We start from the raw sequence: 18,387 nt of genomic DNA on the forward strand, positions 1-18,387 counted from the left end.
TGGAAATGTAACAATAATAAAAATAGTATTGTTACATAGGAGACTAAATGCCGGAATGCAAAGGCGGATAAGGAACCGATTAATTACGAATGTAACAATAATTACTGAGGCTACGGTTACATGGCGTTATTGTTACATGAAAAACAGCAATTATTAAACTTAAATCTTGTATAGTTTTGTTGCCTTAATATTGCATATGTACGAAATAATACTTGTAATAATGATAAATAATATTTGTAATAATGATAAATAATACGTGTAATAATGATAAATAATAAATATTATCGTTAACAAATGGTGTTTAAATTGTTTTTTTCTAACGTATAAATGGTTTTGGTGTTTTTAAGATACTACTTTTGATAAGTAGTGCCAAAGGCGAAAATATAGACCAATGGTTTGTTGTTGAGAACTCGGGCTGAGAAAAGTGTCCACTTTAAGTATATAACTGCACACCTACTCGTATTACTATCATTATTCAATGTACAATGGATGAAGAGATTCTTGTGACCAATTTTGTTGTGGGTGAAAAATTTAAAACTTGGGATTCGTTTGAAACAAAAATGAAACAATATCAAGACACAAATTTCATTCAGCTTTTCAAACGCAGTTCTAAAAAAATTGATTCATCTATTACAAAGTTTGCTAACTGTGAAGTAAAATACTGTGAACTTCGGTATACATGTATCCACGAAGGACGTAATTTCGTTTCAAAATCAGACGGAGCTCGTCCAAACCAAAGGTAAGTTATTTTAACCTATAAACGAATATCAATGGGTCAAAATATTCATTTCGTTTCATAATTCAATGTTTGAATTGACACAGACCAAGTCTCCTACTCTTTTTTGCCATCTTTCAACGACATATTTGCTACATCTACATCATTTAAATGCAGAGGGTCTAAGACCCATTACGCATGTAAGTTAAGTCATTCAATATGGTGCTCATTAAAAACATTTTTATATGTGAAATTAAAATTAAATGTTTGTATTGTGACAAAAGGGATATCGCAGAATGGAACTGTACAGTATGTGATACGGACGTTCACAGTGTGGCATCACTGGTGTGTGATGGCTGCTTGGAGTGGTTTCACCAAAAATGTGTCGGACTCAGTAATGCTCCAAAAACCACTTACTGGATATGTAGAAAATGTCATTGCAAATAAATAATTAAAGAATTTATATTTAATAATTGTATGTATTGTAAATATAAAATAAATGTCTTTAATTTTTATTATCTAGTACATTTTAATAGACCCATCGTATATTGCTATTTTTCATGTAACAAAAACGCTATGTAACCGTAGCCTCAGTAATTATTGTTATATTCGTAATTAATCGGTTCCTTACCCGACTTTGAATTCCGGCATTTAGTCTCCTATGTAACAATAATATTTTTATTATTGTTACATTTCCATGTAACCGTAGCCAGTGCCTTAATGTTTTTACATCGCGACAACAGCGAGGACATTCTGCTGTATTGTTGCCAGAGATTTGACCTTAGTTTTTGACTAGTAACCGATCGTATAAATACGCTTACATTTCTTAGTGCAAAATAACAATCCGTATCGCTTGTTATAAGTTAATTTTTGCAATGAATGCTAAAAAAGATGTTTAGAAAACAAATAGATAAGATGTAAACGCCAAGCGCGCGTTTTGTCTACAAAAGACTCATCAGTGACGCTCGAATCCAAATGTGTATACATATTTTCTATATTTTAGAAATAATTCAGGGAAGCCATAGATTGTTGGAAATTTACACATGGATTGGGCCGTGATATTCGAATTTTATCCTGTAGATTTCTCCGAGCTCTTACAAGTGCATTACTTCTTTTTATTATGCATCCAAATAAGAATAATAGTTAAAAAAAATTTAATTGCACTTTTTAAAACAATAAAATCGGCAAATGGTCTGCAAATAGGTTCCAATGCATGTAGACTTACGCGGAAAGTATATTGTACATAACAGCAATTATTATGTATACCTCTGAGTCTGCGCTAAGTATAGATCTATCGAGAATTTTGTCACAGTGCTGTTTACAAAGCGACGTCATACTAGAATTATACATTTAGATCTTTTAGTGCTGTTTATTTGGTATTTTTATTGACGTAATCGTTCTTGTACCATCATAACTGTCGTTACCGTTAAAGCTTAAGAAGTGTACTAGTTTATATTGCACTGTACAAAAGATTCAGCACCCAAATGACGTTTTTGGAGGTCTGGAGAGCAGTTATTTATAAAGGGATATTTTAAAGATTTATAGATATAAGAAGATGGTGCATGAGTTCGAATGAGACAACTTTCCACAAAGTATAATGATTTGTTTCAAGTAAACCATTATAGATCAAAGTAGGGCCTTAAACACGGAGCCTTGGCTCACACCAAGCACCACGCTATATAGGAACAAAAAAAACTAGTGTTAAACCATTCAAACAGGAAAACCAACGGTCTAATTTGTATAAAAAAAAGGAGATTCAAAAGTACAGGTCAGATTTTGTCGAATCAATCTGAATGAGAACAGTATGATTCATCTTTGTCACAAGTTAGTTTCATTTTTATCAATAAAGAAAGTCTTACATGCATGCATCGCGAGCATATCAGATATATAATATTTCGGTGCGTTCATTATAAAATTGCTAAACGTTAATGTTATATATTATGTGAACAATAATTTGATACTTAGCTATTTGATTACGATATTGTTTATTTAACCACATCGGTACTGGCAATTTTACATTTTGAAAATGGATGATTGAACCTGGTTTATAGCGCTTAACCTCTCACGTGTATGACAGTCTCATCAAATTCTGTCATATTTACAACGTTGCGTAAATAAAACAGCCATAATGGGTAAAATTGTAAAAATAGGGGTACAACAGTCAAATATTGATACTAATAAGTGCTAATATTGATATAACAAAAACACCGCTATGATATTTTAAAAGTATCGCATTGATATTTTAAAAGTGTCGCATTGCTTATTTATGTATATAAGAAAAACACAGCACTTCAAATTTTACACGGACATAAACGTTAGCGTTTAGCTAACTACTGAATGTATATTTAGACTCAATTGTTGTTTATATTTGAACAATAAGTTTAAAAGTTAGTATTTACTTAATTTTTCGTTGCCAAAAACAACATTTTCCGCATGAAATGTCTGCATGTTTACAATTGATATTAGACAATATCGCTCATTAATATAAGAAAAGTTTTTATCGATACGCTTCTTCCATAGACTGCTTACCTCCAGTAACATATTGTTATCGTCACTCTATGTGTCTAATGGCTCGAATAACCCAAATAAACCGATTTAGTATCGGCACACATTTTGATTAAGATGCCAGTAAGGTGTTTGTAAGATCAATCAAACAGTCTTTCCTCTATGTATATTTGTTAATGGATACGTGAATTGTTGATTATTGTTTTGAGAACAGTTTAGGACATTGAATTAAAAATGTATTCATATTTATATCCAGTTGCTTCTAACAGACTACATTGATTCGACTTTTGAAGAGCTAGTAGACCCACAAACGCTTTCGAAATCTTTTCGTTACTACCTCTGCATGTTGGATAAAATTGGAGATGACTTTAACATTGATTCCGACGTACTACAATCATGGAAAAATGAGATGTAAGTTTAGCTGATATCACAGATATGTATTATTATTTTTTTGCTACGTTACCACATTATTAGGTTCAATAATCGGGTTATTTTGGGGGGTTTTATGTATTTTTTTGTAAAAATATATTATTTCATATTTTTTGTTTACTATATTGTTTATATAAACGCACGCTGTCGTCTCATTGCCATCCATCTTTAAATCCAATAACTTTTTTGTTTTGTAACTATTCATATATTTTTTTTTATTTTAGTTATGCTACACGAATTTTGGCTCCATTGATTGGTAAACCAGACATACTGTTTGACGTTAATGTGCCTGGACATGTCGGGCCATGTTTGGACATTCTGAGACAAGTGTTTGTAGAAAGCTTCACGCAGACAGCCCACAAAGTAAACAAGGTCAGATTTAAAGTATATTTATTTATTAGTTTGTTTACATTTTTCTTTATTGGTTTCTTTATTTCAGTGGTTAGTAGTACATGTATGTTGCCTAAATACGATCGATACGATCAAAAAGTATTGAATGTTTTTGTTTTTTTTCCTAAACTTAATCTTAAACTGCAATAATGACATCATGAACATTATCGGTACCAATTTTTCTGAAAAAGATGCGAAATTCGACAATTTACAAATGTATGTCTCTGTGTGATGCTAGTGGCCAAATATTTGAAAAAACAAATACAGAACACTAAAAAGAAAGAGCTTCAACGCCCATTAAAGACAATGTTAAGTTATACCTGTGGAAATAGATACATCATGAAATAAAATGACTTATACTGGTTGATGATGCAAATCAATACTATTTATAACGTTAATGTTGTAATTGGACAGGATTCACCAACACAGAAATTATTGTTCCATAAAGATATACCAAGATACAGAAAACTCATAGGTCCTTTCTTCAAAGGCATAGAGCCAGTCAATGATCAGGCATTCTGGAGTGAAATAGACGAACTATCAAATGTAATTATTACTTTCTTATCACATTTCAAATTAAGTAGATTAAAATCATAAATTATAACTCTTTGTTAAGGAAAACTCTAAGATAAATAATCGACTTTAAAATTTGAAAAACATATATAACTATAATTGTTTGGTTCATCATTATGTGGTAGTATCTGTATTCCAATACTGTCAAAGAGGTAAAATTAATTGATTTGTTTTTTTAAATCTTATAATTGCAAATATTGATAAAGAAATAAAAAAAAAACTTTTCGTTTGTGAGTGAATGGAGCAGTAAAAAAACATTATATGACAGCTTCACAGCAACAACGACACAGACGAAATGAAATTTAGAGGGTCAAGTATAATACATGGGGTCATTCAATATTTTAAGCTCGTGCAGTTTTAATGAATAAAGCAGAAACAATGAAATATCTGACATTTTCACACAGTCATATGAAGAACAATTTGCTTCGGGGCGTAGAGACAATTTGTCTGCAGCATGATACGTTCACAAGTATATTATCAAAACCTTCCAATAGATGTTTGAAATATTCATTTCAGAAACAGAAGGCAGAATTGAAGTTCAATAACAAGTTGACTTTTCAACAGCTATACAATTTGTTCATTAGAAAGTACAGAAGTGAAGTATGCAACATTAAACATTTTACAACTTATCAAGTTTAGCATAAATCTTGTTTTAATGAAAGCTTTAAAATGAGATAAAGTCAGGCTTGCCTGCGTCATGGTTAATGTTAAATACATCCCTTAGGGTTTAAAAATACATGTAAGATCTCATGGACAAAAGTGCAAATAAATAAGTGCTATCATCGCTATTGGGACATGCTTTATTAGTTGTTGTAACACAAATGGTTATTTAATGTAGTCCCCTGCAAACCATTCTTTTAATTTATTTTTTCGTCCCATTTTCCCCAAACATTTTTTTCTTAAACAAACTTATTATCCTCGGGGCCTTTTATAGCTGACTATGCGGTATGGGCTTGCTCATTGTTGAAGGCCTTACGGTGACCTATAGTTGTTAATTTTTAGGTCAATTTGGTCTCTTTTTGAGAGTTAATTCATTTGCAATCATACCACATCTTTTTTGTATAATTAATATCATTTAGTGATAAGATTTTAAGATATTTTATCAAATGTAAACTTCATTTTAAATGCTTTTAAGGCCTAATCACTGAACAGTATTACAAAGCATATTACAATATTCATTTCAGCAAGTGTCTTCAATACCAAAGAATATATACATGGTTGTATATATTGTGATATTGGTATGAAGAATAAAGTTTAAGAACTCCTGAACTGTTTTATTCCGATTTCATGCCATATATGTTGTCTACTGATATACAATTTATAAGTTGGTATTTTTTAACACTTCAATTATATTTTTTAGATACTTGAGGATTTTGAGGATATGGAAGAAAGCAAAGACCTCCAATTTGCCCAAAAAGTTACAGAAGTCATAGATTTGATGGACGAATGTTCAAATGACTCTTAAAATAAATATTAAAATAACTGTAAATAAGAGATGGTGCACAACATGTATAAATAACTTAAAATGACATTGAAGATATCTATGAACGAAAATTTTTAAAACTCAACAAATTTAATGAAATCATAGGTCGTGAAGTTAGCGTACATATGCATTATTATCTGAATAGCTTTAGTAAATTTTTTTTGTTAAGAATAAAACAAATGTGTTAAATAGATGAATGATGAGATTTTCTCAATGCCATTTTACATCAATAGTTTGACAACTTTGATGTTGCTATTAAAACGACTCATGTTTTCTTTCTTGCTTATGAAATAGATAATGTTTAAAAAAAAAATCAATTACATGTAGTTAGAATGGAAATTTAAAGAACAAAAATAATCAACCGTACAACACAAACACATAAGTCCAATAGATGAAATCATCGAACTACTCCTCACTGGAGTAATTATCCTTTCATTAAGATGTTTATCATTTGTGTTGCATGTTTGTATATCTGAAACAAAACAATATTTGATAGATAGAAACTTAGATATGTAATAATTACCAGCTTAAGAATTACAAATATGTTTGCATGGTTGAAATAGTCCCATGAAAGCTTACTAGAGTTATTACTCTTTAATAAAGATTTTTTTCAAATTATTTGCAACTTGCAATTGCTCAATATCCTTACAACTTGAATAGAATCTAAAATAAACTATCATATATAAATAAATTTAAATTTTGTACGACAGACGTGTTTTTGTGAAAAAAAGACTCATCATTGATGCTCGAATATAAAACAGTGAAAAATATCAAGTTCAGCCTTTTTTCAACTGATTTTTATAGATAGATCGTATGTGGTAATGTGAAACCACTACCCCATATTAGGGGAGGGTTAGTATCTGCAAACTAGTTTAACCCCACTACATACTGTATGTAACTGTCCTACAATAAGAGACTGTAGTGGTTGCCGTTTGTTGCTGTGTTATCATATGTTACATATCTGTTTTTGATCATTATTTTGTACATATATTATCGATAGTATTTTCGTTTGAATTATTTTACATTTGTCCGGGCATTTTATAACTGACTATGCGGTAGGGGCTTTGCTCGTGGGTAAAGGACGATATGTACGGTGACCTGTATGTCTATAGTTATTAATGGTCATTTGGTCTCTTATGGTGGGTTATATAATACCATATCTTCTTAAAAAGAATAAGGTAAACTGACAAGCAAGACCAGATTAACAAATAAGTCTACTGCCCGGAATCATCAGTTTGCTTAGCTGAGTTATTATAAAAATGAGATGTATTGACCTTCTGCTGGTGTCTGTTATATGGTCGGGTTGTTGTCTCTTTGACACATTCCCCATTTCCATTCTCAATATTATTGCTTTGAAATTCAGTTTGTCTGTTGGGTCGTGTTTAACTCGGTTTAAGTTTGTAATTCGGACTTGTTTTCTCTCAATCGATTGATGACTTTTGGAAAGCGGCACACACCAGTTGCCTTTATTTAATCCATCCTAGACTCCGATGTTTTTTCCTGATAATTTTTTTTTGATATAAAAAGCGTTGACCAAAGTTCATTGTATAGTATACATATTTGTTCAGGGGCCAGCTGAAAGACGCCTCAGGTGCCTGAATTTCTCGCTGCATTGACGACCTATTGGTGTAACCTTCTGCTGTTGTCTGTTCTGTGGTCGGGTTGTTGTCTCTTTGACACATTCCTCATTTCCATTCTCAATGTTCCTGTGTATGAACGAGCAAGCGCAATATTCTAAAAAAAAGAGCCGACGGTAAACTATTAAACAACCGTATGAAATTACAAAAAAAGTGTAATACTTATAATTACATTTTTTCGCTATGATCATGAAAACACGATTACTATCAAGTTTCTTTTTATTTACCTGTGCACCTTTTCTTTTTTTTTTGAAACGTGTGTCATCAGGTTTTAAAATGAAGGTTAACTTCCGAATGTTAATAATAACATTAGATGTATGTTCCAACACTACGCATTACTTTGATTAACTAACAGCAATCTCGCGTCATTCTGAAATTAACCTTCATTTCAAAACGTGGTATGATTGCATCATAACTGACAAAGACTATATAGCATATATCTAATCATGCTATACAGACTTTGATCTAGACGAAGATGAACGGAATTTGTTTTAAAATGCCTGCATCACAAACATTTACCGGATGTTTGCGATTTGAAGATATGACGATGCCTATGTATTGGACAATTTGAATAAAAGAATGTACTGTGTTTACTGTGATATTGCTACTTTTTAGGTTCATAAAGTTGGACAGTTTTAAACGTTTTAATTTTTTAGGTGTTTATGCATTTTTCACGTTTATGTACAGGTTAATTTTGATTTATTACTTATAAACATACTGTGATATCTTCTAAATTTACTTTAACTATCGATCTTACTAATGCTGTTCAATATTGGTCGAAATAACAGATATATGTTAATGTATACTAATTTAAAACATATGGGCTTTTATCGTTGTTGAAGGCCGTACGGTGACATATTATTGTTAATGTCTGTGTCATTTGGTCTCTGGTGAAGTGTTGTCTCATTGGAAATCATAATATTATCAAATTTTCTTATTTTATAAGGAAGTGAAACAAATTGTAAATCTATTTAAATGTGCTTGATAGTACTTATTTTTTGATTTATAACAAAAGGTCCATAAAACCCTTTACTTCTGAATATCATAAATTTCTGTGTCATTAGTTTGCAAGATTTCAATATTTTTTTATTTTGAATGTTGTCTTCCAAGTTTGCATTAAATTATTTGACTTTAGAGTAAACTATTTAAAGGAAAAAAGGCAAAAATATTATAAGTATTTAGATATGTGCCCAGGCTTTATTGAAAAAGATAGCTTTGTACAAAAACTGAGTACAAATGTCACTTTGTATTAACTTAATGTTTGGTTATGCCTTTGCTAGTACGAACAAATGTGTCTGAAATGACAATTTTTGGTCAGATACGTCCTTTATACTTCCATGCCAGTCGTTTATTATGCCCTGTTATGACAAAAAGTGGAGCAATTTAAACGAAAAAAACAAAAATTACCAACAAAATGCACAATTGACAGACAGAAGGCAAAGACAACCACTGAACCATACGTTCTAACCTAGAACAGGCAAACATTTAAATGGTTTGTGACCACAAATGCTCTGGAGCACGCACCTCTCCTTTTACCTTGGACTGTGGTGCAACACCATCACAAAAGTTGTATTTACATTACACGATATTGTAACTTAATACAATGAAATATATTGTGTCGATGTGAGTGATTTATTTTACGTTCATGCTGAATCCTTAGCTACTATATTTCCGTAGAATTTGATCTGGTTTTTTTCATTGGAACGACAACAAACAATCATGTTATTGCCAACTTCAGAATAGGTCCATATCAAGTACAATTTTATATGTTCTTGACCAGCATAATGGAATCATGTTTGCACCACACACACTCTTTTGTAGATAGTATGCTCGCTGAATTTTCTTGAATATAACAGTAAAGTTTTCGATTACGGTTAAAACCACATGGGCCTTTTGTTTTTCTTTACTTTGTATTGTTGCAAACAAGTAGTGATCCATAGTTACAATGTAGCATTTTCTGATACAGTTCATATTTAAACTCTTTAACAGATAGAATACAATTTTCCTTTATAAATGACATTAAACAACCGTCTGTTATGGGTAAGTGTTTGGGGTCCTTAAAATAGATTTATGTCGAATCTAAATTACTATCTTAATATGTCTCTTTTTGTTATTGCAAAATCTATTTAGAACTTGACATGTAAACTCTACAAAATGTAAAGGGAACATTTTCAATGATCATATCTTTCATATCTTGACTTACAACTAGAAATTGTCAATAGGGGTCGATTCAAAACAAAACTTTACGACAAAAGAGATGACTTTAGCTTCCAAATAGTGAACTTTCCATTTTTATGTAGCAACATTGCATTATGTAAAATATGTCCAACAAAAAAATGAAAAATTCATTGATATAAAGTTCGCGATGGAAGGTCTGACTTTTTGGTCGGGTTTCGTTATACTTTTTTTGTTGCGCACGATATTGGTGTCACTTTGGAAATATGGGTTAGATGGCGGGTTATTCAAATTCAAGCTCTTATCCTATAAAATAAATAGCCATGTTATGCATATCATTCGAAAGGAAATAACCCATAGAAATCAATAACATAGATGAATTTGTGTTTTGTCTATTTTTTGATGAAACAAATTGCTCATTTCGATGTCTATAACGTCATTTTAAGGGTGTCCCGCTGTTACAATTTTGTTTTATGTGCGTCCTTGAAATCCCAGTGCGGTCTCATTAATAAGTAGAATGGTTTAAAATTTTACAACTACATTGTATACATTTGACGCTAAATGAAGTAATAGACGTTTTTCACTTTAAGAGTAGGAAGATCGTCAGAAAAGTTTAAATAAAAAAGAGAAAAAATGTCCCAATTTGCTGCTCAACCCGTAAAAAAACATTCTGTCTTCAATTTCATAATATATAACATACGAAAATGGATTTCAATAATATCAGAAAAATTATACATGTTCTGAAGAAACTATCTGAAGACATCATTATGTAACTGCGGTCTTATTTTAAAAACATCGTAATTTTTCCCGTGTCCAATAAAATGTCCCGATGGACAAAATAACACAAAAAATAATTCAGAGGCTTTTTATCAAACGAAATTCTACTATATCTCAAATTTTTATCACCTGGTAACTGATATGAATGGAAAATACATTTAATTTCCTTTAAAATGATATGATATGTACTTTAGTTTGAGTTGCAGGTGGACAATCCGAACCGATCTAAGATGTCCAATGAAATGTCCCCGTAACCGTAATTTGACGTTCGCGTTATAATAACGTTAAACTGTATACGACTTTTTCTTGCATATTTGGCATAACATAATTTCATGAAATGGTTTATAAAATAAAGTTCTCGTTTAATATGCCTTAAAATGTAGATCTGCATTGTTTCAAGGATATAAGATGTCGAAATATTTAACTTCGATACTCCTACAAGACAATGCTCCGGAGCTATAACAAAGAGAAAACTTACTATTGACCGCACCCCCACTTTATAAAAGCAAGATACATTGAAAAAGGAAATGCAAACAAAAGTGAGATCTTCTTTATTATCCTCCTCAGCCAAAAAAAATAGGCAGTTAGTTTTCTCGTTTTAATTGTTTTACGTTGTCATTTCGGGGCCTTTTATATCAGACTATGCGGTATGGGCTTTGCTTTTGAAGACCGTACAGTGACCTATATAGTTGTTAATTTCTGTGTCATTTTGGTCTCTCGTAGAGAGTTGTCTCAGTGGCAATCGTACCACATCTTTTTATATATATATATATTTCAAGACATCAAATTGTTATTTTGTGTAATTGTTGCATATATAATTCTTCGCAAAAATCAAAAATTGTTCAATGACATGTAATTAAAATTTTGTTCAAATTCAATGACATTTTGTATTTGTACCGGCTTGAAAAAATAAAACCATATACAGAAGCAACTTCGAAAATCTCTGTACTTTAAGCGGCATTTCACATGAGTAGAATATGAGGTCAACGTTTGAAACTTTCCGTGGAACAACGTGAAAATCGTTGTTTAATTAGGAACGTCGTGTAACGCTAAGTGGCACCAAGACTGTGCGTAACGTCCTTGTTTTGTTTTATCAGCTATTTACCGTTAATTTATTGTACTAATAGTTTCATGTGGTATATATGATGAGTATTTTGCCTGAGAAATGTTTAGATACATTTGATACAGGATAAGTGTTGTAAAATTACAATTAATGTTCCACGATTCAACTATCCAACACGAAGCTAATTTAAGGAAATATAGGTCATCGTAAAGCCGTCGGCAATAAAAAAAAATATCGTTTAGACAGCTACAAAGGGCACCAACATGACAAATGTAAAATAATTCATGCAAAAAACACAACAGACGGATTATTGACAACGATATGAAGGATGGAATATAAATGACAGCAAACAACGAAATCTAATGATCTCAGACAACTTACTTGGGACCGACATATTAAAAATGTTGCGGATTTTTATATATTTGTGAGAGCTCACAACCCTCTTCTTAACCTTCTTAATGACATTTGTTTAACATCAAAACATAAGAACAAAATTTAAAAGTCCTATACTTTTTAATAATCACACAATAAAACAATGTGATCACACACGCACTAATTGTGATAAAACACGCATTACTTTTAAAATGCTGGGGAAATTTAAAAAGTCGGTCTAGTGGATAAAATCGTGAGAATTTAAACAATACAATGTTATCGAACTTTAATTTCCTCTTTTTTTTCTTTTTTTTTCAAGCATCCTTGATTGTTTTACTAGTAAAAGATGTCCGGGTATTTTTATTAGACGTCATAAAGTTACACAATAATCATATATTTAAATGTTCAAATCCAAATATTAATACATTGTAAAATATAAAGATATCTTAAAAATTACTATCATATTAATTTATTGTTTCAATGTATATGTGCGTGTGTAGAATATAAAACATCTCAAGGCGACCAAAATATCCTTTTCGTGAAATAGACACAAAACATATCCTTCCGCACTATGAAGAATTACATTCTGTAGAAATAATCCAGACTAAGTGTTCTATTGAAAATAAATCATGATCAATTATGTACCATTTATATATCAAAGTGAAACACGTCAACAATGATAGCTGCATTAAGATGTTCTTCTACTTCGTATCATATTTTGTTAATACCGAATTCCCTAAATGATAAAAAAAAAAAAAATCAATGATATTAAATTTCATGATCCCTCCTCTTGTCAATGATTTAGTTGTTTCCTATATAATTACTATGTTCTAATGTTGAGTTTGTTAACTGTTGCATATATCGAAGTTCAAGAAGTTTTACATGATCTTAAATCTGGCTTAGACATTATTTGAGACCAATATGGCAGAATATTTAGTACTTTGCTAATTTCAATAGCTGCTGTTTTGACTTTATTTGAACAACAGCGAGTTCAATTAGATCATACATGACACAAATACAAAATTGCAAATATACCAATTGTTACGTTTTATCAACAATCAGTCAACATCCTCTCGAACGTTAAACACTATCTGTATTTTAATCGTGAAGAAAAAGACATTGTCAACCTTGAGAACTTTCAACTCTTTTAATTGAAAACAACGGAAGTGTACATTGTAACTGTAATATTCAGATTCAAACTACAGACACAATTTAGATCTATATGATTAGTGTCCATAAAGGGAAAAGGCCTAGTAAAAAGATTTTTCAAAAATCAAGGCAAAAAAAATTATCCAGAACTTTGCGGAAGGTTTTTTTTTATTTTAAATTTCGATGTAGGATATAAAAAAAAATAAAAAAAAAAAAAAATAAAAACAAAACACTTAATTCACAGTTTTTTCATTGACCTGCTTAACTTCATTTGGGAAAAATCGATTGACCAATATGGACATATATAAAATCAATTTTGGATAAACAAATCCTGCAGCAATTCCCCGCCCCGCACCAAACTTTTTGATTTAAGTTCTTTTCCTACATTGATCTTTTGATGTCGTCCCAAAGTTACTAAGGGACGCAACTAAGGGGCCCCCGAGGTTAACATTCTCAATTGTCGTGGGGGAATCAAATGAAGAAAAAACTCCCATTATAAATTATTATTGGTTATTATCTATCTGTAAAACACACTATGTATATATAATCATATGAATAAAATATTAATTCTATCTGTATGTTTTTCTCACGAGAGCTACCTGTACTTATTAAGCAGTTTCAATTTTGAAGCACATCTTCCCTTTAGCAGAGGGCAATGTTGTCATAACGCAAGAAACTGCAAAAGGGTTTTGTCTCACTGATCGACACGACGAATAAATAACAACTAACAAAAAAATGACATAGCATACCGATTAAAGTTTAACTATACTTACATGTTTTTACTAAACGATAGTTCATTGCAAATAATAAGTAACTCATAAATGTTCTTTTTAAATTTTTAGAAAAATTTAAAAAAAATAAGTACAGTCAATGGATTAAAAGAAACTATAATAATGAGACTGAGAAAAGCATGATTTGGTGATATGCTATAATTCTAGCAACATATATTAAGTTTAATACGTTTAATTTATTCATATTTTTTTAATAGTTCAAATAGAACTATAATTATTCAAAGGCTTTTATATATTGTTGATATAAATAAATAACCTTTTAAGTGGCTGTCAGTAACTGCGAGGACTCTCAGATCTGTGCAAAGTGTCTTTTTGTTGTTGGGATGTACAAGTACCATGCCACATCCACTCTGTGTAATATTTGTTTGGTTTTTTTTTGTTTTTATCGGATAAGCCTTTTCAACTTACAATGTATGTTTATAGTTCGTTCTTATGTATTACTGTTACACCACTATCCCAGGTTAGGGACAAGGCTGGGATCACGCTATTAACATGTTTCACCCGCAACATTCTGTATGTATGTGCCTGTCCCTAGTCAGGAGCCTGTAATTCAGTAGATGTCGTTTGTTTATGTTATACATATTTGTTTTTCGTTCATCTTTGTACATAAATTAGGTGGTTAGTTTTCTCATTTGAATTGTTTTACATCGCCATTTCGGTGCCTTTTACAGCTGTCTAAAGCGGTCTCTTAAGCTTGTGGAAATAGTCTTTTTGGCAATAATACCTCATTTTCTTTTTTTATATATAGGATTGATACAATATGGTTCAAACATCAGTTTAAAATCTGTTGACCTATAATGGTTTACTTTTATAAATTATGAATTGGGTGGAGAGTTGTCTCATTGGTACTCTTCCTATATCTTATAATTGATAACATCAATGTGAAAATTAGGATTTCTACATGTTCAGGATTTTTTTTACATAAAATACTATTATACATGACTTTGAATGTATGAATGTAAGCGCTTTTTATTTTCTAAATTGACTAACTTCACAGGATGACGCTTGGTGTATCTATTTTAGATGGGAGTAACACGCTTTTTGGATGTGGGATCAAGGGGGTGTTAAATATAAGGGTAAACACAGGGATGTAGAATAAAAGGATCAAGAAATAAAAAGGGAAACAGGTTAGAAGTGGATACATAATATTTGAGAAATGAGCGTCTCCTGTTCATCACCCTCTTGCTGATGATCGCATGGTTACCTTTTGTAACTGAAACTTAATTTAATTGTTTAATAGGTTTTGGTGCTGTGAATAAAAAAAACATACATTCTAATTTTAAACTTCTGAGAATTTTGTAGGCCCGTTTTCTATATATTTACCTGTGAGAAACTCGACACTTTGATTATTAGTGTAGACAGGGAAGTATTTCGCGTACAGTGTATCTTACATCCTTTCATCAGGACAATACTGGCGACGTGATAAAACATCGTTCTTGATATGGAATTTATCCGTAGAAATTGTTCTCATACATAAAGGTAGGGAAAATAAAAGGATCTTTTGTCTAGCATATGATTTTAGGGGTTCAAAGAAATTAAGAAAAACTGTACGTAAATTTCATTGTATGCGTGATTAATATGTACATTTGAAATTATTTGACACACAAAAAAGACTTGGTGTATTTGTAAATTTGATACCAAATTAAATGTTCGTTAAGTACGTGGTTACTTTATATTATCAATACAAATAAAACTGTAATTTGAATAAGCTAATAAAATAAAATGTTTAAAGATTTGATGTTGTCATGACCTACATATAATTATTATTTATAGTTTACTTTTATTTTTATTGCTACTATAAAAAACCAAACAAAGAAGGCAATTTTCAAACTCTTTAAAACGTTACATAATGATTTAAACTTTTTTGTGAACAATGAACATCAGTTAAATTTTTATCTTCATCAAAACATTTGGTAAATACTAAAATTAACCAAATGGAAATTATGACAGTGCATGCTTTAGAAAATAAATCTACTTACAAAACCCTAAATTTGAAAAACGATGTACCACAAAAGTATTCATAATTGCTTACAAATAGAAAACCCGAAATGTCTATTGCAGCTGTTGAAAAAGACAATATCTAAACAAATTGTCCACGAATTTATAAAACATCTTACATACAGTAACGTTTTACTTATCTCGAATATAGTTAAGAAATATATAGGTACAAGACACATCTTAGTCCTGAGTCAGGTTAACGAAAGTCTCCTAAAATAAGATAATTATGTCCAATATTTGGTCATAAAGTTAGGATATACAAATAGGTGTCTTAGGATAGTCCTAATGCTTACATTGTCCCAAAACGTAATAAAAACAACAAATATAGCTCAAAATCAGAACTAAAAATAGTAATACAATATTAAACTATCATAAGTAGTTGTTATTAGAATTGAATTAATAAATCAAAATATTTTCAATATTTGTTAATTTTAAAAGATAAATTTCAATTGTATTAATTACATTACATTATTTTGTGCTGTTTATTTTGAAGCCTAGAAAATACTATCATTATAAGCAATATATTTTGCGACTAACCAAAACGCTGCAACTTTAATTTAAATATGGTAAAAAGTTGACTTTTTTTTTTACTAATCCTGATTCGATACATGTATAGAAATCGAGTGGACCTACGAACAAAACTAGTTTATGTACTAAAACTACAGCACGAATATCCCAAAGTTTTGTGACTATTTACTTTTGTTTTCGTATCAAATTCATTTATATCTTTTATCATATTTAATATCGTATTTATTAGTATTACGTTAACACTTTAACTTTTATTTTGCGATAATTGTTTCCATATAAGAGTAGATACTAACATACCATTAAATCTATATAAGACATACATGTAGAAGTCTCTACATATTTTTTCAATTAAATGTGTTAGGATGGTCATAGGATTATCGTAGTTAGGACTGTCCTAAGACAGCTATGTTTTACATCCTAATTAAGACATGTCTCAGACACGTCCTAAGACCATCCTAAATAATGTCCTAAGACATATCTTAGGACATATCCTAGAATACATTCATTTAAACGGTCTATAACAGTATGAGCATAAGAGCCATATTAAAATGGCGTTCTTTTGAATAAAGGTGGTACATATGCATGTACATTCAAAGTTGGTGTTCACATCCGATCGGATTTTTACGTTAAACCATTTACTGTTTTCTAAGAATGCTACTACTTAAATCTTAAAAAGGATATAAAAATAGGGAGATGTGGTACGATATTGCTTATGATACAACCAACCACCAGAGGAATTTAGTGGCGGATCCAGGGGGTGGGTACCGGGGGTTGGATCTCCCCTTTTTTTTTGGACGATCAATGCACTTGAATGGGGACACACAGTTGAACCCCCTTTTGTCCCCTTTTTTTTAAATGGCTGTATCCGCCCCTGATTCGTAATCAACTATAATTGCTTACCTTAAAGCTTCAAATAATTCTAATTTAGCAAATTGCCTTATAAAAGCTATACAAGCTATAAAAGGCTCTGACGTCACAATTGAAATAAAATAAAATCAGAAAACCAAGGGCCTGATTAATGATCAAACAATAAATGAAAAACTAATATGATAAAGAGCAACTAATGACGATCACCGAATTCCAAAAAAATATAAGCAAGATAATATGTGTCTTTCAAGAGTTTTATTGGCTCCCTGCCTTGGATAGACACATTCAGTATATAATGCACCGGGATTTAAACAAACCTTGAACCTAACCCGTCAGCGTGGTGTATAAGCTTAACAATCTTTTGAAAGGCAAAAAGGGCTAAATTCATCAGCCCGATAAGAAGCACAAAATTCAACTAACATCTTTGAGATGTATCCTACGGTATGTTCACTGATTTCTAGCAAGTGTAGTTTGTGTATTGAGATAATTTTGATAAATTTCCGTCGAATTTGTGAAAGATGTCATAATGTATCATGACACTATTTAAAGGCTTTCATTTTCTTAGAAATTTTCATTGTTGATTCACTCATGTCATAAATGCACATTTTTATATAAACAATATTTTCTTCTGAGTGCTTTCAAGCTTTGTTGTATCAAGGAAATAGTTCTGTTTTCTCCATTATAATATTTACCTTCCTGTGTTAAGTATGTACTCGACAAATTTTGAGAAAAATATGTTTTTCTATGTCGCGCCTCAAATGTGGTCTTCAAATGCTATATCTCTGACGACAATGGCAGCTGTGTAAAACAAAACAAAAACATTGAAACCTCTTTTCCGAGGTAATAAAGAGGACAGGTAATATTTTATATAAAAGGAAACGGCAAAGAGAAAAAACAATAGTTAACAAAATATTTTATACAATTTATGATATATC

General features: G+C 30.9%; 2 protein-coding genes across 2 annotated transcripts in view; both read left to right on the forward strand.

The window, feature by feature from the left end:
* Window positions 1-6,250, forward strand: part of LOC134723717 (plexin-A1-like) — a 46,493-nt gene extending 40,243 nt beyond the window's left edge. The window contains exons 29-33 of the mRNA XM_063587299.1: window positions 3,477-3,631; window positions 3,874-4,021; window positions 4,454-4,585; window positions 5,129-5,212; window positions 5,973-6,250. Of these exons, the coding sequence (XP_063443369.1) occupies window positions 3,477-3,631; window positions 3,874-4,021; window positions 4,454-4,585; window positions 5,129-5,212; window positions 5,973-6,077 (624 nt within the window). The 3' untranslated portion in view covers window positions 6,078-6,250. The remainder of the gene's footprint in view (window positions 1-3,476; window positions 3,632-3,873; window positions 4,022-4,453; window positions 4,586-5,128; window positions 5,213-5,972) is intronic.
* A 9,172-nt stretch (window positions 6,251-15,422) lies between these two features.
* Window positions 15,423-18,387, forward strand: part of LOC134726425 (plexin-B3-like) — a 75,508-nt gene continuing 72,543 nt past the window's right edge. The window contains exon 1 of the mRNA XM_063590831.1: window positions 15,423-15,538. The gene's annotated coding sequence lies outside the window, so the exon portion shown is untranslated. The remainder of the gene's footprint in view (window positions 15,539-18,387) is intronic.

This window comes from Mytilus trossulus, chromosome 1 (assembly GCF_036588685.1).
Source record: "Mytilus trossulus isolate FHL-02 chromosome 1, PNRI_Mtr1.1.1.hap1, whole genome shotgun sequence".
Classification (NCBI taxonomy): domain Eukaryota; kingdom Metazoa; phylum Mollusca; class Bivalvia; order Mytilida; family Mytilidae; genus Mytilus; species Mytilus trossulus.